Source organism: Nyctibius grandis, chromosome 23, assembly GCF_013368605.1.
Source record: "Nyctibius grandis isolate bNycGra1 chromosome 23, bNycGra1.pri, whole genome shotgun sequence".
Lineage (NCBI taxonomy): Eukaryota > Metazoa > Chordata > Aves > Nyctibiiformes > Nyctibiidae > Nyctibius > Nyctibius grandis.
The window spans coordinates 1,835,427-1,856,976 of record NC_090680.1 but is presented as its reverse complement, the minus strand read 5'-3'; the positions used below and the strand labels follow the sequence as shown (position 1 = coordinate 1,856,976).

At 47.5% G+C, this 21,550-nt stretch overlaps 1 protein-coding gene across 2 annotated transcripts in view; it reads left to right on the top strand.

Annotated features, from left to right (window-relative positions):
* Positions 1–21,550, top strand: part of VANGL1 (VANGL planar cell polarity protein 1) — a 46,360-nt gene that overhangs the window by 4,659 nt on the left and 20,151 nt on the right. For both annotated transcript variants that reach the window (XM_068417431.1, XM_068417430.1), the window contains exons 2-4: positions 3,953–4,242; positions 6,141–6,267; positions 9,059–9,666. In XM_068417431.1, coding sequence (XP_068273532.1) covers positions 4,160–4,242; positions 6,141–6,267; positions 9,059–9,666 — 818 coding nt within the window. In that variant the 5' untranslated portion in view covers positions 3,953–4,159. The remainder of the gene's footprint in view (positions 1–3,952; positions 4,243–6,140; positions 6,268–9,058; positions 9,667–21,550) is intronic.

Genomic DNA, 21,550 nt, shown 5'->3' with positions numbered 1-21,550 from the left:
ATTTCCTTTGGGGCGTCCTTAGCGTTGTTTTCCATCTAATACTTGGCGTCCTTCTGTCATCGGTGAGTAAGGGAAAGGCAAAGTGAGAGTACTGGCCCTGCTGGGAGCGAAGTGCTGGGTGTGCAGTTACACAATGGTTGTGGTTGGAGCAGAGGAGGCATTCCCGTCTCCCCTCTAGCTCGCACTGCCATTCACCCTGGTGTTGGCTTTGCTGTTTGGGGCTGTGCTGTGAACTAGGTCACGGAAAGGATCCAAGACAAAAGCGTGGCGAGGGGGAGAAAAGGGATTTTCTTGTTGTTTTGTTTTCCAGCGGTGCTGTTTGCTCGCTGGGAATTGTGTTGACACAACCGAGAGTGGTGAACCATGGTGTGGAGGTGGAAGCTTCTTACACCGGCTGTCTTGTCAATGCCGAAACACAGTGCAGCCGTGCCTTTGGGCTGAGGGAGCTTTCTTTCACACAGGGCCAGAAGCTCTGCAAACAGACCATGCCTTCAGCGGTGTTCTGCAAGATGTAATGAACTTTTGTGAAGCCGTTTCAATTGGCTAAATTGGGCTCTCAATTCACACTTGTTTGTGGAGGGATGAGGCCCCAAATGATGGGGCTGCTGCTTTACGCAGCACAGTTGTCCTCGCCCAGAGTAAGAATAATCATTAATAGTGACTTAGTAGTGGAAGTGTTTAAAGACTGTGCTTAGTTTGGATATGGTTGTGCTGTGTAGGATACATGTAGAGCCTCTCTTCTCTAGCTTTGCTCAGGCTTTAGTGGTGAGCACTGTTGGGGTGGTGGCTAATCCAAGGTTGACTTCTGTCTATGCCATTGAAAAACCTCCAATCTGGAGACATAGTTTAGCATGTTATTTGTCTTTTGATCCCCTCCCTACCTCTTCCACAGCAGTTCCAGAAGCTTTTCTGGAAGGCTGGTCCCCTTCCTGCTGTAAAATAGCCCAGGAGGGTAGGTAACTTGCTTGGCTTGGCTATGAGGAGTGTGTGTTTGGCCTGTGCTCCTCCCTTCTTGGTTTCTTCATATTGTCCTGCTCAGACTGGGAGTGGTGTCTAGGTAGCAGCCCAGGCTATCCTTTGTTGGCCAAACCTGGGAAGCCTGGTTGAAGATCAGCCGTATTGGGGAGCCAGACAAAGCCAGTGGTCTTTTGCTTTTCCCAGCTGAAGCTGGGCAGATATATTTTATTCCCAGCAGCCCTGTAACTGCCTTGGCAGGAAGATCTATTTAGCCACTAGTGTATCCTGCAGCTAGGGCCAGGAGGTGGTGCAGAGTCCCCGAGTTCACCGCATTGCTTTTGACAACAATCCAGGAGGCTTAACGTTTTTGGGGGCCTTCTTGTTGACTTTTCACAGAGCTGTGTCAAAACCGTTGCTCTTGTTTACACAGAAAACGAAAGTTGGCGTGATCCAGCCTGCCCCAGCGTTCCTGTGTTAGTCTTCCCATGAGTTTGCTTTCTCTGCCTGGTGCCCAGCACTGCCTTGCTTCACCCACCATCCAACGGGCACCGCTCGCTCGCGATTCCTGTCTGGGCAGCCTGTGCGTTTCCACAGCAGCCTCTACCTGCTGAAATATCCTCCACTGTCTCCAGAGAACTGTCACGCTGTGCTGCTGGGGGTGAGAGGGGTCAGGAGAGGAGCTCTGTTCCCAGTCCCTGTCTCAGCTCTGATTCTTCTGTCTGGGAGTTGGGGTGAAATTCTGTTATGTGGTTAGAGGAAGAGGCTGGGGGTTGATCCTTTCCTAGAAGCCTAGGAAAAGTGCCTAACTCTTACTGGTACATGCTGGCAGCTCTCCTTGCTTTTCCTGTTCCTGTAATGTGGTGGTACGTACTTGTGAAGATAGTGGTTGTTCTCAGAGGGACTCCAGTAACATCACAGTCAGTGGTTTAAGCCTGTAATACTTGTTATCACCTTTTGTACAACTGAGGGTGTTCCTGGTTTGTGATGCCTAATGTTTGCAAGGTCCTGGGTAGCCACCTCCTCTGTTGGTGTCATAGTGCTTTTTGAAGGTAGGGGCGTGATGTCCTCACTCCCATTTATCCAAGAAGGATTTTTCCAAGGTTGCCTAGCAGGGCAGAGGTAAAAATGAGGTTTAATGAGTCCCAGCCTGTTGCTGGAGCCGTAAGCTCCAGGCTGTGTGCAAGTCTAGGGAGTTAACGAGTGTTAACATCATGTGTCCCAGGCTGGGGGATTTTTATTCCTGCTACAGTAATGATGCCATTTTCCAGACTGTGCCGTGCCTTGGCTTTGTGTCTTGCTGTGTTTAAATTCATCCTCACTCCTCCGCTCCCCAAACCAGGCCTTTCATTCCCATCCTTATGTGTCCTCCCTAGGTTCTGGGCTGCCTGTAAGGAGCTTTCTCGAGGCGCACTATGCCATTAGAGCCTGGGAATTCCTGCACACAAAAGGTCCTCCCCACCCGCCCCCCACCTTCTCCTTTCCAAGAGCCCTGGCAAGCCCAGGTGTTGTGCAAATACCTGCAGCTCCCCGTGCAGTGGGAACGCTGCTTTAACATCGTTGCAGATCGCGCCGCCAGCCAAGGAACCCTGTGGGGAAGAGGCTTCGTTTTTTGGCACGGCTTGTGTGTGGTGGAGCTCCCTGCTCACTTACGAGCTTCTCTGGAGGTGTTAGTGGAGGAATCGTATGGCTGGGAAGAACAGTTGGCCAAGTATAAAGCCCGATTTCTGTTGTTGTCCCTCTGTGTTTGGGGAGGGAGAGCACTGCGGAAAGCAGTGGTTTATTGCTAACAGCTTTGAAAACTGCCGTGAGCAGAAAGTAACGGAGGGAACTAATTGAATTTTAAAGCGGTCTTTTGCCTGCTCTGAAAGTACGGCGTGGCTGTAGCCCTCCGTTCCACCCATGCTGGCTGGAGGCAGCGGTCGTCTGGGCAGGAGGCACGTCGGAGTGCTCCTTTGTGCCAGACGCTGGGCTGTGCCAAGGTGCCGTCGCTGCAACCCCTCCGCCCGCACCTCTTCACCGTTCGCGTGCGTATCCCCAAACGAGTGACTAACTCCCCTCCTGTCCGTTTCTCCTCTCACCTAACGCAGGATGTGGGTTTGGAAAGCGGCTTGGCTTTCTACCCTTCTTCCCCACAGGGCTCGGGGTCTTTGACATGTTACTGTTTGGTGTTGTTCTGATGTCACCTTGCTCCTGTTCCAAAAACCGTGACCCTTTCTGCCCTTTACAGGTGGGACTTAAGCTTCTGTCCCAAATGGAAGTACGTTGTAAGGAGTGTTGGCCCATATAAGCTAGACGTGATCTATAATCAACTCTCCCCAGTGTTATCAGTATGTGTATATATAGATATAATTTTTTAATAAAATTCAATTCTTCAAGGCCCAGATTAATTTCTGGAGGCAGAGGTTACAAAGAAAGGGAGGTGCTCTTGGTGCCATTGATTGTGTGGTAACTAATGCTTGTCAAATGGGCACACCTTGCAGTTGTGAAAACAAAGCAGGTTCAGACATGGTGGTCTGATCCTCTCCTGCATTGCTTTCAGGAAAGTCACCCTCACCCCCCACCCCTTCCCTCTGTAGATGGGCTGTAATGCTGCCGTTCTGAATCTGGGGGGGTATTTGGGCTGTGCGTTACACAGGTGAAGAGATGGGGGGGTGGAAGTCAAGCCCAGTACTTTTTCTGGGGGTGAACTGCTGTGCTTGGCTGCTGAGCCCTCTCCAAGGCACTGTCCTTTCCAGGTGACTTCTGCTGTTTCTTCTGGATTTTTAGATGAATGGGCTGGACTTTTCAAAACAGAGATATGTTATCGGCTTATTTAAAGCTCTACAAATGCCTGTATTTCTCTAGACTGGAAAGAGAAAGATTGGCCAGGACGAACTTGCAAATTGGGCACAGTATGTAGGTGGTGACGTGTGGCCAGGGTGAGGGAATTGCCGCAGTAGGGATGCTGTTTTGCTTTGATTAGAGTGCACTTCCATGCCCGTTTGTCTTTCCTTAGGTCGATCGTGAGGAGGAGCACCCTCCCTTCCCTCCCCTCTTATCGGATTCCTTGTAAATGAAGCTCACTGGCTCCCTGAGGACCAGACCTCACTGATGACTGGGAAGCAAAGAGTACCCAGAAAAGCACTTTTCCCACGGACTCCACCTCAGGAGCACCAGGAACTCATCTGCTAAGTAAAATCCGTGCCCCTTCTGTGCAGACCCAATGTCTGCTGCAATGGATACAGAATCAACATATTCAGGATACTCCCACTACTCAGGTCACTCCAAAAAAGCCCACAGACAAGGGTAAGGAAATGTTTATTTTTAATTACTTGCTGCTATAAGCTAGGACACATCCCATGGAAAAAATTGTAAGCCAGGATGAAATCAGTGGGGCAACAGCTCTGGAGGAGGTAGATGTGGAGAGCCCTCCTGAGGAACCCAGTGAGGAGCCTGGATGCAATAATGCTGCTAATTTGATGATTTTCAACTTGTTGGATGGATGCTGAGGTCATGTATGGCCAGAAAGATTGGGAAAGCGCCAGCAGTAAGGAAAAGATCACTTAACTCTGCTCTTAAAGTATGAGGGATGAGTAGAGTCTCTGGGGAGAAGATGTGTCAGACTTCCTAAACTGATAATTGCCAATTGTTTTCTCTTCTGATGCCGTAACAATAAGGTTTCCTATCTCTCCCCACTTCTGGCTACTCTGTTGCTGGTGTGTTGAGTTTTTTTAATAGAATTTGAGTGGTACTTGAGTCCACAAGGAGTCATTTATCAGCATTGATTGGATTAGAAGTCAAGCTTTTCTGAACCTGAATAGCAAGTCCTCTCTGTTGTGGTAGTTCAGCAGCCTCAAAAACCGTCTTGCTCTAAAACTTCTGATTACTTGGAAACATTATCCTTTTTTTTTCTCCATCATGATTAATTTTACATGTAAAACATGTGCTACTTACTCCTTGCAACTTAGAACTGAGCTGGTCCAGAATAACTCTGCATTTCAGAAGCAATTATCCTGTGTGGTTAGAAAAATAATTCTTCCATTAAATGAAGTCTTTTGTCTCTCTGTCCAGTTATTGAATAAAATATCTCGTGTTTGCCTTGTCTTTAACATCCCCACTCCCCACTAGGGATTGCCCTTTGAAGCTTAGCATGCCATTTGGAAAGATGCCTTCAAAGTTCCCAAAACAACATACAAAATCCTAGAACCTCTTACTGTGAACAGGAAAAAGTCTCATCCCATGACACCTTTGGGCTTTGGTAATTCCAAGAGAGATGCAATCATAGAATCATAGAACGTTAGGGGTTGGAAGGGACCTCTGGAGGTCATCGAGTCCAACCCCCCTGCCAGAGCAGGACCAATCTAGGGCAGGTTACACAGGAACACATCCAGATGTGTCTTGAAAGTCTGCAGTGGAGCAAACAGAGCTGGCACACCAGATGCTCCTGAGCTTTAAGCCAGTCCCTGAGCACAGTGAGGGTCTCTGGTGCAACGGCTGCTTTCCTGTCCAGGTAGGAAGGGGGAGGAAAATATTGGTGAGCAGATTGGTGGGGCTTAACTCATCTTGAGACATGCTTAGGTGAGAAGCCATGAGATCTACAAGGGTACTCTGGAAGTGAGCACTATCCTGGCACCCTTGATGTTCTTGCTGCCTTTGTGAGAGGTTAACTGGGGGTTATTAACCAGTGGAAATAAACTTCACCAATTGTCCTACAATGTTACGGCCCTAGTTGGCAAGACTCTACTTTGCAGGAACTAAAGCTGTCTTGATTAATTTTAACTGTATATCCCCCTGTGAGACACTATATTGCAGGTGGAGAGCTGTGTAGACCAATTAATTCCAAATGGAGTTACCAGTTGTTAGGAGAACACGAGCTTCCCTTTCAAGTGCAGCGCTGGCAGAAGCTGTTTTAAGAGAAGATGAGGTGTTGGGGATGTAGCCCTGTCCCATTTGCTCCCCTCTCCAGTCACTGAGAGGGTAGACTGTCCCAGCCACCAGGCTGTAGGCTGCTCTGGGCAAGGTCCCTTTCTACCTCTTCCAAAGCTTGTTTTGTCACAGATTGAGTCAATGCTGATCAAGAGGTGGGCAAGCATGACTACAACCTAATGCTTAGGGTGTCTGCTGCAGGTAGAGGTGTAGCAGGTTCCAGGCCCTGCTCCAGAAACTCTGGTAATGTTGTTCTCCTCTTGCTCTGTTTGGAAAAGGAGTCGGGACAGGCACAAATCGCCACGAAGCAAAGATGGCAGTCGGTCTGAGAAGTCCGTCACTATCCAGACACCTCCCGCGGAGCCGCTGCTTGGGAACGACGCCTCTCGGGCGGAGGAGGGCCAGGTAAGGAGGGAGTGAAAGCAAATGTGGAGTGTGGTTTCTGGGACAGAGCATATGACTTACCGGCACACGAGTAGGAAAAAAGTGTTGCTCGTGTGCTGTTAGTAAAAGAATCACAACTCAGGGGTACCCTTCATTCATGCATAAAGCCAAGGGCTCAATCAGTTCTGTCTTTTCCTGAGAGCATTGTTTTTGACAGCACCAGTGCTGATGTGACTGCTCCTGGGGCACTAATTTGCCTCTGTCTCCAGAGCGTCATCTGCCAAGCTCTGTAGAAACATCTGTTTCCATCATCTCACTGTACATAAATTCAGGTCAACCCTTTCACCTGTATGTGCACCTTTGTTTTTAAGCAGGATTTGCTCTAGGTAATCATGTAAAGGACATGAGGACCAGGATCCCAGTAGGGACAGCAGGCGAGAAATGTAGAACTAATGTGAAATAGCTGGGCAGGAGGGTGAACTCAGTGAAAGCTAGTATATTACACTGGGTAAAAAAAGAAGGGAATAATGCTGGGTTTAGATTGCACCTAGGACGGATCCAGTACACTCTCTGCTCTAGCAGTTGATGTGAAGATGCATATTCATTTTCAGAGAACAGCTGATGCTGTAAGACATAGAATGCAGGATGTTTCAGTGCCGCCTGGGCTGGATTTGGGGTGTGTTAATCCTTGGCTGCGGGGCTCCACCTCTGCCCTTTCAAAACAAAAATTGATGCCCAATTTCCACCCAGACTGTGTATGGTAGTAACAGTATTCATGTAGCTACAGGTGGGCTCACTTCGTGTACTGCCATTTGGTATTTTGTAATCAGATGCTTGTTTTCATGAGTCCTAGCTATTACTTCAAATAGATCTAAAGATGCTGGTGAACTCTTAAGCTGTTGTTTTCATGCAGACCTCCTCAATGTGAATTAAAGCCAAAGCAAAATAAGTTAATGCATGAGCAAGACCTTTCTTCTAGGGAGCAGGGTGCCTTGCGTTGAGTCCAACCACTAGAGATTTAGACTCAGTTTCCATATAACTGCACATTTTTATGCTTGTGCCACTTAAAGTAGGAAGAGCTGTTACAAGGGGTAGACTGAGACTGGGGTTGCATGTTGTCTTCTGGGCTGTAGCCTTAAGCTGCTGTGGTGTTTCTGTCCCTTCTCTCTTCTGCACTGTTTCTCAGCTCATCAAATGGAGGAAACTATGCAGAGCTATTTCATGCATAAACATAAAATAGTTGAAATGCTCAGATTGCTTTACTGGTGACACTGGCAAAGAGGGAAATGTGACAGGATTATGCTGCCTTTCAGGATGTACTACAATGCAGATATCTCTTCTGGGGCCTCTGTTTTGGTGAGAAGTGACTCAAAAAACCCTCATTAATTCAAGATGCTGCCTGTTTGTGGTTGGTCTGTCTCAAAACCCTACTGCTCTAGGCATGGGAGGCATTCATGTGTTGGAGTGCATTAGACGTTAAATCCCTGGAGTTGTTCAAAGTAGTCGTGCTGCCTTTGCTCCTTTCCCAAAGATTCTTGAAGACTCTTTCCTCTAACTCTTTTAAAGAAGTGAATAAAGGTTTAAAATTGTGCTTGTTTCTTTAAAACAAAATGCTTAGATCAGCATGTGTAGCTGCAAAAGTCTGGGTGAAGGTGTAAATCCTATTAGTGACACAGGCTGCAGGAGGATACACTCAGGAGGGTAGGAGGAAGACCAAAACGTGCTTCTGAATGAGCGTTGCAGCTGCAAAGGTGTCAGGTGCCAAACAACAACATGCATTGCCACTGTTTGGTGTGTGTTCGTGGGAAGCAGCAGGAGCCTTCATGGGCATGAGTCACTCCAGCAGCAGCAGCTGAGAGTCAGATCCATACATGTCAGTGTAACTCTTTGGCCGTGCCAGCACCAGGAAGGAGCAACTGGAGGCATCGTGGGATGGGAGAACGAGCTTGCAGAAGTCCTCTGATACTAGCTAGAGAAAAAATGAGACTTTCAGAAAATGTAACGTAATCTGAAGCTTGACTACATGGCGGCTGTATTTCAGGTAAACTTCTTTGCAGCTGAGTAGCTTCTGACAGTGGCCTGGACTCTAATACCAGAGCTACTTGGTAGTCTAGGATCCTCTAAATTTAAAGTCCTGTACCTGAAAATATCCTCTTTGACCACCTGTGATTTGTTGAGTTAGCTAAACTTTATTTAGAATTTGTCAGCTATTGAGGGCAGTGCTACTGTAGAAGAGAATAAAAAGAAAACAAAGTGGAGGAACTTGCTCGAGGTGTGGTTGTTTCTGTTACGGATGGAAAAATAATGTGTGAACATGTTTTTGATTGTGTAACAACAACAACTGGCTTGAAGCACTGAAATGAAAGTTTCCCTTCCGGGTGCTTCTGTGGTGCACTTGCACCACAGAATTTGTGGGCTGGAATTTGTGGGCTAGTCCTTGCCCTGCACATGGGAACTGATGATTACTGCAGTTTCCAAGAGTTACATGATACTACTTTTTAAGTGTGCTGGAAGAGGAACCTCTGGGGTACAGTGAGGGGCATAGCAAGTTGAGCTACCTGCTCTACTCTTACATGTTTTTAACACCTAACACTTAGAGTCACTGGTTTGGACAAGTTGCTGTTGTTTCCAAACCTTTGTTAATTTTCAGGATTGATTATTCAATATATTGAAGATGTTGATTTTGCTACATTTTTTTTTCCAGGACTTAAGTTTGTTGTAGCCATCTTTTTCCAGGCAAGAAAAACAGAAGATCTGGAAGGAATAACCTGATTGTTTCAATATTATTTTTGTTTATCTCTTCCTCCGTCAGGATGACAACTGGGGTGAGACCACGACAGCAATCACAGGCACCTCTGAGCACAGCATTTCCCAGGAGGACATTGCCCGGATCAGTAAGGACCTGGAGGACAGTGTTGGGCTGGACTGCAAACGTTACCTGGGCTTAACAGTGGCAGCTGTTGTCGGACTCCTTGTCTTCCTTACTCCCATCGCCTTCATTCTGTTACCCCAGGTCCTGTGGCGGGATGATCTGGAGCCGTGTGGTACTGTCTGTGAGGGACTGTTCATCTCTGTGGCGTTTAAACTCCTCATCCTTCTGATTGGGACCTGGGCTCTGTTTTTCCGCCAGCCTAAGGCAGATATACCAAGGGTGTTTGTGTTTCGGGCCCTTCTGTTGGTCCTCATATTCCTGTTTGTGTTTTCCTACTGGCTCTTTTACGGCGTTCGCATCTTGGACTCGAAGGACACCAACTACCAAGGAATAGTGCAGTACGCGGTGTCTCTGGTGGATGCTCTGCTCTTCATTCACTACCTGGCTATTGTGTTGCTGGAGCTGCGGCAGCTGCAGCCCATGTTCACAGTCAAGGTGGTTCGGTCAACGGACGGAGAGTCGCGATACTACAGCTTGGGGCACTTGAGGTAGGTACAAGCCCTTGAAGTCCGGTGGTGTAGATAAATGTGGCTATGCTGTAGCATGAAGCATCACCTGCTTTTGCACATGTGATACGACTGGTTTCTGAATCCTTCCCCGGAGGAGTCCTAGAGTCTCTCCAAAGTTACAAACTGAACCTCTCTTCCCCTCTGTGAGTGTGGGAGGGGTTGTCCCAGTTTCAGAGGAGTCCTGTGCATTTCTGTAAATGAAAAGAGCTGATGGCACAACTTTAGACTGGTCATTGAGATCTTTAAGATCCTTCTCAGGGCTTCTTGCTCTGTCGTCTTACTGGAGGAAAGGGGAGAGGCCTCCTTGTGTGGCTGGGGCTGGCTTGTGCTCTTTGGCTGTGTGGGCCAGGCACCACTTTGAGAGCAGTCCTTCAGGCCGTGCAGAGCATCGCTCTTCAAAGCCTCTGGACAGCAGGCCAGTCCGTGTGGCAGGGGCTGAAGGAAGAAGTAAGCAGCCCTGTGTGAGGAAGCATTCAGCAAGCTAACGTGCTCTTGAAAACGTTCATTTGACCTCATTGCCCTGTGCAGCCAAGAGTCTTGCGAGGAACCTGAATAAACATCCCTCTGCTCGGATCACACACTGTCATTTGGATCCTGTATGTGCCTTTTGCAGCCAGCTGAAATGTCTGTGTTCAGGTGTTTGTGCTCTGAAGCCTGTTACTGTGACGGGCTGGGGCTACCTTGAAGGGCTTAGCCAGATAGCTACACCATGGGATCTGAAGGCTGCTTCTGCTGACTGTGGAGATTCTTTTCTTGTTTCCAAGATTGGCAGTTTTGTGTTGGCTTGAAGGAAATAGCGTTTAGTCCTGCTGAAGCAGTTGCCTTGATGCAGCTAAAATCTTCCAGCAGTTCAGGCATTTAGGAATAATATTTTTAATGACTACTGGGGCTGCTCCTGGTGTGGTTCTGTAGCACGATGCTCTTTCTGTCATAGGTATGGATCAGTTTGATGGGTCAGATGTATCTGGGAGTGTTTGGGAGCTGCGCAATATCTATAGGTGTGACACATGCATGCCTGCTTCCACCTTCCTGCTGGGATTAATGCTTCCCTCAGCAAAGGTACAAGAAAGGACAGGTGTCCCAGGCTCCTCAGTTCCTGTGTCCTGTGGAAGCTCTCTAGAAATCTCTTAGTTCTTGTGCCCTGTCAAGCTAGCAGCTGAGCTCCGAAGATGACTCCCCAGACTGTATGTGCACTTAAACGTCTGTTCTGCTTATCCTGTCCAGACCCCTATGGCATGTGTATCTACTGCAGATAGAGAGATTAGTGTCTGCTGGTTTGAGTGGATGTAGGAACAGTCTCCTGCAGCCATTAGCTTAGCAATGGAATTGCTTTGAAGCAGATTTACTGGTTGAAGCTCAAGTCGGGGAGTTGACTCCTGAATGTTGTTTCTGGCTTAACGGAAGAACTCAAGGCCTCTTGGGTGAACTAGGTCTGGACTCTGCTATTATTTTCCTTCTCTGTAAAATGTGAAGGAGAGCCCCTCTTCTGTAATGGCAGTGCTTCCATTGACTTAATGAAAGGTCACTTTCAGGGTTTAAAAAAACCCTAATCTCTGCTGGTTTTCTTGTGAAACAAATTTTTTTTTGACTTAAAAATTCCTCTGTGGTACGTGACAGATCCAGTGTAGCCTTTAAGACTAGGGAGATGGAGAGATGACTACCAAAGAGTTCCTCTGTGCCACAGCATTGTGCCTTGAGGTGATGCCAGGGCAGTTATAAGTGAATTCTGCACAGAGAGTTCAGTACACGTATGTATATACCTATATACACACACGGGGTGTGCAGGTTTGGTTTGAGAGAGTTTGCTGGTTGCTTGATGGTAGACTGTGGGTTTGTGTTCAGAGGAATTAAGAACCTACACCTGCCAAAGTCTGCATGCCTGGCTTTAACTGTGTCAGTAGCCTTGCCATCGGAGGTGAAGAATTTGCTCGAGAATCAAGGCCTCAATATTTAATAGCACGTGTTAGAAACGGTGTTCTCTCCAATTCTCTCTGCAGCAAGGTTTTGAAATGCTTTGGGTGATGCGAGGGCAGCGAAGAGTTGTAAAACCTAGGGTGAAATTTGAGATGTATGAAAAATTAATAACAACTTTGGCAAGCTGATTGCATTTTTGTTTGGCATATTGAATCCAAACCATGCAGCATGTCGATGCTTCAGTGTCTGTGTTACAGGAGAGTCTTGTCCAGCGTGTCTAATAATGGTAAACTAGTGTGGCTTTTTCCTTCATTTCTGACAAATAAGTATAATGTGTATTGACACATGGCTTGAAGCCTCTGTGTCTTTCCATCTTTACTGATGTGAAGGTAGAACTGTGTAGGTTTGATCAGTGGCCAGGTGTCTCCCAGCTAAGGGAGAGTTTGTTCTCTGCAACAGGGAGAGCTACTTGCATGTAAATAGTAAGAGCTGCTGGTCTTGATACAGAGTGTGACCCCAGTGTGATAAACACTGTAAAAAGTGAAGTATCTCCTTCAACTTCTGAAGGCTTAGGATTGCGAGGTGCTTACGTAAAACATGAGAAATTTGGGAACTTTTGCACACCTTTTGCAGCATTATTTTGCAAAGTTTCCATAAAGGTCTTGACGTGCTTGTAAGTGAAACGTCAGTCAGGGTAACGAGGGGCTGCCTTCTGCCTCTGCTTGGCTCTCTGGCTGAGGCATAGGGCTGGAGTGGGAGGTCTGTTGATGGGAAAATGTGGAGACATGCAAGGACAGTTTGGATTATTCAGGAAGGCTGGAGAAACAGCCTTGTGGGTGTGCTGGAGAGGTGGTTGCAGCTATGATGGAGTATGTGTATACTACTTGTTGCTGCTTCTGGGCTCTGCATTTGCCACCATGCATGCTTGACTTACCACAGCACTTTTAAAGGGGTCTTAGGTTGTAGGCTGCCACCTGGACGGAGGAAGCATGCTTTAACAGGTATAGCAATCTGACTGCCTCCTGAAATCAAAACCTTGCTGCCTCAGTCCAGCCTTTTGTCCTTTTCATGCTCTCAAATATCTTAAAAGTTTTGCTCCCTGGCTGTCCATGGAGTCTGTCTTCCTCAACAGCCCAATGTGCTCCCGAGAAGTTGGTGGTGAGAAGGTTCTTGAGACATCTTATCTTGTTCAGTGTTGCTTCTTGGAGTAGCTCTGGATTTTCCACAGGAGAATTGTTGATATCCACCTTTTTAATCCCAGGTGGAAGCTTTCAAATTCTAGGTCTCTTCTGATGAGGCAGAGGGAGCTGCTGTGTAAATATGAGGAAAACAGGCTTTCTGGGGAAGAAGGGAAGAAAACAATAGCTCAGCCACCCTTCTGGAAAACCATGTTTTTGCCAGGCAGGGTACAGGCAGGATTTTCCACCCTCCCTGTCTCCAAACACAGCAAAGAAGCTGAAAGAGCTGAGTTAGGTATTCTACTCTACCCCCGAGGTCCCTAGGTCCAGGAGGGTAAGCATATTTGGGAGTAGTTCCCCAAATTCATATTATAATCAACCTGTTAATAGGCTGGCTTTGTCCCACCCCCAGCACTTTGGCTGTAACTTTTCTTCTGGGAAACTTGACTGCCAAAAGGAGCGTTCCCTTTGGCATTGATTCAGGAGCTTCGGGGGGAGGTTAAAATTAAATTGGAGTCCCAGTGAATGTGGTGCCAAGTCTTAGCTCACTCACTGCTCTGTTGCTCCTGGTAAAAAGGGTTGCCATGCAGGGGGAATGCTTTATGGTGGTATGTATGGGTAAAGAGCAGGGAACAGAGTAGATGCCAGAAAGGTCAAGCCTGGGAAAATACGAGAGAGGTTGGGTGGGGATGCTGGCAAGACTTTTGAAAGCAACAAAAAAGGGAAACAAAGGTGGGGGAGAGTGACAGTAGATAACTTTTCTGTTGAAAGGCTGATAGTTTTGTGAGCTGAGGCTTGGATTTGCAGCTGAGGCTTTGGTTTGTCCCAGTGGACAGGGACACTGATGGCACGTGTCATCCACAGTTCAGTTCCTTCTGAATGGCTCAGAAACTATGTAGGAAGGATGTTGCTGGAGAAAACCCTTCTTTTCTGTAGTTAGGGTGCTAAACATACTCCCTTCCTCTCCGGTGAACATTTTTTCCCCACCCTAGAGCTTTGCTAGTCTAGACAGCTCAGGAAAATGAATGGCTTCAAACACATGGGGTAATTACTGATCTTACACATACACTGAATGTTGGGCTCCAGTATAGTCTTGGTTTTCTGAGGTTAGAAGTGTTGGAGGGTCGGTCTTTCTCCTCTCTTTTGCTCATCCTTGCAGTAGAGCGATACGAGGAGCAGGGCCATGGTAGTTCGTCATGTGTCAGGCTGTGTGAAGTATTGAGAGCTTCAGTCTGCTTTTCTGTCCTTCCTAGCACGGGCTTGCCTTTATGAACCAGTTGGCTTGGAAGCTAGTGTGGAGGCCTCCGTACGCCTTTGGAATGAGGGTACAGCTTTTGCAGATGGCTGTGAGCTGGTTGATGTTCTCTGTCCATCTAATCAAGAGAAGCTTAATACTCAGAAATAGCAACTCTGTATGGAAAAAGTCCGTTTAGAGCATTGCCTGTACCCGTGTTACCCATCTGCATTTGGATGGACGCTTGCTGAACTGTGGTTTAAAAATCCACGAAGGGAGCAGCTGCTTCCTCAGAACAGGAACCTGTCTCTGAAGAGCCTGCACCTTCCCTGCAGGAACTGTCAATATGTTACTGAGAAATCGCATGGCTTGCCCATGCTCACTAAACAAAATAGATGCATACGTGTTTTGTGTGAGGGGAAAACATTCAGCCTGTCTCTGGCTGAACTGGAGGCAGCAGAGTAGCCGTTTCTTACGTGGTGCGTGAGCCCTTACCTTAAATACAAACCAGAGCTGAAACAGAATTGCATGGTGGAAGCTGATGCCACTTTTGACCCAGTGTTGCTTATAAAACTGATCTTTAGGCTGTCGGTATTTACTGATACAATCCGATGAGCACTCTCTTGGCTGTGTCCCGTGGTGCCACTGGGGCTGTGTTCCCTAATGAGGGAGTGCGTAGGGGGCTAAGGAGTAGGAATAAGCTGCTTTGTGCTCCAGCCTGCATTTGTAAGCCTCGTACATCTGATCGATGAGGTGTTGCTCAAATATGCCTCCCCTTATCAAGGGTCACATTTTTCTAGTGAGGAACACCTGGCCAACGTTTGAACTGTACAGAGCGCTCTTACCTGGAATTGTGTCAACACCTCTCTCTGGGTTATTCTGTCCTAAGATCTCCCTACCCCTCAAAAGGAAATCTTCCATGGCATATAGGCACTTTTGTTTCTGTTGCTAGTGTGGTGAAATAATCAGCTTAACCATGGGTTTAGTAACCTGGATCTCTTGCCTGAGGCAAGAGCTGCTGAAATCTTGCTGTTTTCTGGTGAAGGAACTTCATAATGTGTGTCTAACGGCATTGATCTTTCATAGTGTGACTGATCCCATACACTTGTGGGCTATTTCTGTTTCCAGCTGGGTGGCCAGCAGTGGGAATGCAGAACAAGCATTGGTGCATACTGGTGCAACGCTGTACCTGCCCAGCTAAATCCTGCTGGAGGCACTCTGGGCTTGTGTGCTCTTCCTTCTACCCTGCGTGCAGTTTGCTTGGTCCTTGTTCCCAGGGCCTAGAGGAATTACACCGACCCTCCTTTCTCCTTGGGGTTTCTTCAGCCCTCACCATCTTCAATAGTGATAAACACTGTGATGAAGGAGATTGAGCTGATGAGGTTTTATCTTGTTCTGTAGCAAAACATCTTGTTAACTGTCCTGCTGCCTTGATGACAGGAGCTGCCTAGAACAGCATGTTCCACAGACCAGTGCCTTTGCAGAGCAGCTCTGTTGCCAGAGCCTGTGTGAAATTAGCCTCATTCCTGAATACATTTTCTCTGTCCTGAAATCTGTACAACGCGCCCTGATGAGCATTTGTGTGACTGTCCTTCCCCTCACGCATCACCAAACCTGATGAGCACCAGCATTAAATAGTCTCTCCTGCCAAGAAATTCTGGGATAGCTGGCTAAAGGGGTGTTAATTGTGTTGGCAAAGTGTGAAGCTCCTGAAGAAGCTGAGCTGTCTGCTCCCGAGCAGCTTCTTTAACACTAACTGAGAGGTGTCAGACTTGTGACCTCCAAGGCAATGTCTTTCCAGCAGCACTTCACATAACAGGGTGTTTACAACCACCTTTTTGCAGCTCATCATCTCCACAGCTGGGCTGCTTCTCCATGCTCCCATTCCTGAGCTTACAGAGCTCGGTTCACAGTTGTGTGGCATGGGCAGTCGAGCGTTAACACCCTTCAAACACCCCATGCCACAGAGTAGGGAAGGAAGCTCTGACTTGGGGCTGAACTAATAATGACTTAATGAGAAAAGACTTCAAACTGATTCTTAGTCATTCTTAGTCACAGGCCATACCTTTCCCCCTCCCGCCTGTGTCTGCTGCCTTGCCTCCAGGAGGGTGGTGCCACAGAGAGCCGTTTGCCTGATTGCTTTTGCCATGAGGGTACCTGTGGAATTGCAGAAGGGAATTTTCCAGTAGCTGCTGAAAAAAAATGTGTGCTGTTGCCTGCTGAGCAGGGAGCAGCCTCCTTTGATGCTCCAGATGAGTTATGGGAGCGGTGCCTTGTTCTGTTTTACGAGGATCTGTCTGATGGTGCATGGGGTGTGTTGTCAGATAGGACATCTTGGGTCAGAGCAACACCTCATTAAGAGGAAGTTTGTTTGTGACAGTAGTGAACAGCAGACTCTAGGAGTGCCAGGTACTCCTCATTAGAGGTGAGGGGAAAGTCTAGGGTGGACTATCAGTATCTGGCTGCATGCACAACTCATCTGGGAGTTTCTGATGTGGTAAAGCCTGGGAGGGCTCTGCTTTTCTGAAAGGAGCATATTTTCCTAGCCTCTTGCCTTTCTCCATGTGCTTTTCTTGATCTTTGATCACCCCCACTGCCTCTTGTGCACATACCACCTCTCCTTTTCACCAGAAGGAGTGTGGAGTTGAGCGTACTAGCCCACAGCCCAGGTACCAGTCGTATTGTCCTCCTGCAAATGCACCAGGCAGCAATGGTGAGTGGTGTAGGGTGATTATTATACCCTGGAGCGGTCTCACATTTTTGAAATACTTAATACTTTAAAAGTTTACAAACCTACTTGGAAGTGAAGGGCCCGCTGTCAATTATTAATCCCCCTGGCTACTTGCTCCCTGATGGGGAGCTTTGTCCTTCTGAAAGATGGTGTGGAGGAAATGCCATTGGTTTCATCTGCAGCAATTCCCCTTCTTGTTGGTTTGTCTTTCAAAACCAACACTGCCCAGAAGTACAAGAGCAGCATGCATGCCAGCCTACCCTGTACTTAAGGGGTTTGTTGTGTAATTTTTTTTTCCTTGCTGTCGATGCCCTCCAAATCGCCTGTGTGTACCACCCACGGAGACAGATGGTCTCCTTAAGCTGCTGAACAAATTTTGTGGCCGTGAAGATACTTTCATCTTAAAATGGTGCAAAAAAAAAAATCCACCCCCTCAACCTTTGACATGCATTTCTTGTGGTGAATGATGAAATACAAATATTCTGCAAAGGAGTGAGCTGTGTGCCCCTTGAGGGAAAGGAGGAGGCTCACTTTTTGTTAAAAATGCAAGAAATTGTGAATTTACAGTTCTCGTACAGCACAAACAAGTAATATGTCCAAGAAAACTGGAAGCTAATTCCTGACCCTACCCTGAAGGAATAAAGAAGAGTTAATAGGGAGCTGGGTGGTAGTAAAAGAATTTTTTTTTTTTGGCCACAAAACTGAGGGCAATATTTTCACTTATAACTTGATTCCCCCTCCAGCACTCGCTCCCCTTAAATGAACCTCTGTGCTTAGATTCCCCGTGTGCAATTTAGGTCAAGTGGGGACCTCAGCTGACAGTTTGGGAAGAGCTGTCCCCCAGCTGACAGCAGTGAGGACCTTAGCAGCGGTTTGGGGGCTGGCGACTCTGGCTTGCGCTCCCGAAGTCCTGACGAAGGGTCATCTGCCTCCTTGTTGGGGCTGGATTTTTATGCTCATCTCAGAACTGCAGACCATGTCCCTACGGCCTCAGTGTTGTTTGTAGAGTTGCTGGGTGCTGGCTTTAAAATGAGACGACTCTTGCTTGTGCAAAGCCTGCCGAGGTGGAGCTGGGTGGGGGATGCCCTGTGGTGGAGGGATGCTGTGCAGGGAGGGCTGGGCTGTCGTTGGAGAGCTGAAATTCCTCTGTGTGCAAGGCTCTGCTAGCAGGTAGCATCGATGCTGCCTCTTCAAGCCTGTCCATGTAGGCTTGCAGGGAAATAATGCTCTGAGGCATTGTGAGAGAAATCCTAGAAGAAGTTGAAGCTGTTGAATTGACTGAAATGGCAAACTTCATTTAAAGTCTGGCTGTGTTAATCCTGTTCCCTGCTGGGGGTCAAGTAGGAGGTGATCCTCTCTCCTAAGGAGAGCACCCTGCGATGCTGCCGTTGGAACAAGAGCTGAATACTGCTGTTTCAAGGCAGCAGCATCTAAATGTAAAGTCCTATTACAGCACTGAAGTTGTGCTGCCAGTAGAAGCTTTGAACGCTTTCTTTCTGTTCTTTCATTGGAATTCAGGTTGCATTTCTTAGCCTTCACTTAAAAACCCCCACCCCACCCTTAGTTACTTCATGACTACTAATGTAACTTGAAGAATTTCTTGTCTAAAGACTCTGGCCTTATTTGATGTATGGTCAGGCTTCAAATTATCTTTTGAAAATGTAGACTCTTATAAACTTCTTGCCATACCTGCCAGTTCCTGCATATTTTTTTTTCTTTTGAGGCTCAGACTAATCAGAGGCATAGCGTACATGTATGTTGGGAAGGGGAAAGGCATTGCTGTCACGATTATGCTACTCCCAGGGGCTGGAAGTGGTAATCCAGGGTACTATGTATTGCCGGCTGCTGCAAGGTTCCGATGCGCTTGAGCAGGGCACAAGCTCGAGTTGGAGGCTGATGGATGCCCTGGAGCCCAGGGCTTGGGGGACTCTGGTATTTCATCCCTTACATGTCTGCACTAAGTGCCTGTTTCACTCTTGCATGCAGAGTAAGCTCTTGGTCTTGCTCCCAGCTCCTGTGTTCAGAAGGTAAAGCACACCTTGGTGTCGTCCCGTCCCCCCAACTTGTTTGAAACTCCTTAAATCCTAAATATAACCTCAAGCTTTTGAAAGAGGGTAAGCCTCCCTCATAAATACTCGGTACACCCCTCAATTACATAAACGTTTGATCATAGTTTCACATCACTTCTTAAACTAATACTGCTGCAAAAAAATATCCTGTCAACTGTCTGATCCTTCCTTACCCCTCCCAAAAAAATCTTGTCTGACTGCACAGGGATCTGAATGGTGGAACAGGTAATTTATATCTCTGGTATTTATGTAGCTTTATTTTTTGTGTGTGTATCTTTCTTCCTGGATTATTTAGCTCAGCTCAATTTCTGCAGTCTTTTTAACCACCCTTCTGGTGCACAGGGGTTACAAAGGCTTGTGATGGTGGAAGAAAGTTGTGACGGGGCAGAGGTAAAGAGGCAGGAGAGCATCCTCTCATGGCATTGATGGTTTCATTGAAAGTGGTCCCGCTGCTGCCTGCACGAGGAGACAGCTTGTGCACTGCTGCAGTCTGCCTGCAGAGCAGGAGTAGTCCCTGGTGGTGCGTGGCCCTGTCTGCAAAGGTGTGCTCCTCTGCCGAGCTCGGGGAAAGGAGAGCATTGAGTCCGTCCTTCTCCTCCCCTACCCAGCAGGCCTACAGGGGACCAGCTGTGGCCCAAACATGAGGGACAGGTCTCATGTCCCAGGCCACATCCCTTAAGGCGCAGAGCTGGACACGGTGTACCCCATGACAGCTTATTGTTGTGGGCCTGGTGTAGAGTCAGATCACCAGCGATGAGACAAGACTCTATTATCTTGAGTCGTGCAGGGCTCGTTGGCCTCAGTAGTCTGCTCAGCGATGGAGATGTTAACAGTAAGATCGACTTCAACAGTGTCCCTGACACTCTCAAATCGGTCATGAGTCTGTGTCAAGCACGCTTGGAAAGCCCATTTCTGAGCTCTAGCACTGCTGCTTACCAGTCCCATTCAAGTACTACTGGTTCCTGAGGGTGCTGGGTTGAGCTTGTGGTGTGGATGTCTGGCCAGGCGTTGGTTCGGTTCACTGTGGGTGTGTGGGACATGGCGGACACATGGCTGGGCATGGGCAGCTCCTTTGTTCACATCTTTTTTCTCTGCGTTGCGGCAGACCCTGGGGCAATGAGGTGCTGGTAGCAAGGGCTCACTCTCTGCTCGATGAGAAGGTAGCCTGTTTGAATGTGTTATATATGATCAAAGGGAAGTGTATGTCTCCAGTTTGAGAGCTGTTGGGGCATCTGCGTGTGGTTATTGGTGTCTGAGGAACTGGTTGAAATCCAGCCCAAGCTGTTAGTGCCTGAAAGCTGCTGTTGTCCACTGGCTAATCTGTGAGCTATACCGTTTGGATTCAGTGGTTCTGCTAGGTATCTGCATGGTGAGCACTTGAAAACAACCACACACACACACTGTTCGTCTTGGAGAGGCGGTCTTGGCGTAGGAGGATGCGAGTGGTTTGCTTTGGAGCCTGCTGTCCTGGCAGCTGGCTCCCTCAGCCTTCTTGGGGAGAGGTTTGTCGCACCACATTCTCAGGCTTTTACAAGCTGCTCTTTCAGATGCAGCCCCTGAAGCCGCTCTTGTTGTACGCTCACGTACCCGTCCCAGTGGATGGGCTGAGGTAATCGGTGCGATGTACCTTCGCCACATGCTGACTAACTCCCCTTTGCTGTTCTGTGAGGGGGCTGGAACACAGCCTTTCTGGTTACCTAGGCTGACCCCTTGCAATAAGGCATCCTAGAATTGCACGCAGTGAACCTGGGAAGAAGCTTAGGCTCAGCAAGGGCTTAAGTCTTTCCTTTCTTGTGAAAAGTCTCCTGCCTCCCATAGGAAGCTCTCCTGGTGCTCCAGGACCTCCATTGTTTCTAAAACTCACGTTAGGCTTTTGCAGCTTATTTCTTATTTTATTTTTTATCTGTTGAATATGATATCGGGGGTAACAAGTGTCCCTATGATCTTTGCCTCCCTTGGCACTGTATGCCATGAAATGAGATGTTCACTGTGTTTACTGAGGAAGAGAAGTGTCGTGCTGTCACAGTATCTGACCTCAACACAGTGAGTCTTTTCCTGGTAAATCGTATTATTGGACATTTTGGACAACTCTTCAAGTGAGAGGATTGCCCTCTCCTCTTCCTCCTCGCTATATGTTACCACTAGTGTCTTGGGTTTTTGTCCTAGCTAATTATACTGGCTGCCACCTTCAGCTCTTGGAAGTGGAAGCGAGGGCAGTGCGGCTGTTAGGAAAGCATTCATCAAAATTTGAAGCTCTACCAATAAAGGTGACTGGGAAAAACATTCAGCCTATGTGCTGGTACCCTGAAGACCAGTTAACTTCTTGAAGTATCAGGCTGGAAAGTTTCTCAGGAGGAGAACTGCAATGGGAGCATGCCTGTGGGTTTACTGGGGTTTTATAGCTTCTTGCTAAAACTTAGCACTCTGTACTTCTGTAGCAGCAGCATCTTAGTACTGGCCTGGGAATACCTTTATTGGATTCTTCAGGGAGGCTTAAACAAGTAGCTTGTTTGGGTCATATGACATAAAGGAGTGGATTTTTTTTCCCCAAAATTTGGTCATATCCTCTGTAAAATCTTCTATTTTAAAAGCTCCCGTTTCCATACTCACAGCTTCCTCTCCAAATAAAAAGCTTACAATATAGTAGCAATGTTAGTAGTAGACTTGCAGAGGTCCTTCCCTTTTTCATGCATACTAGAGGGTTTCGGCTAGGCTGCTATTGAGTAAAACAAATAAA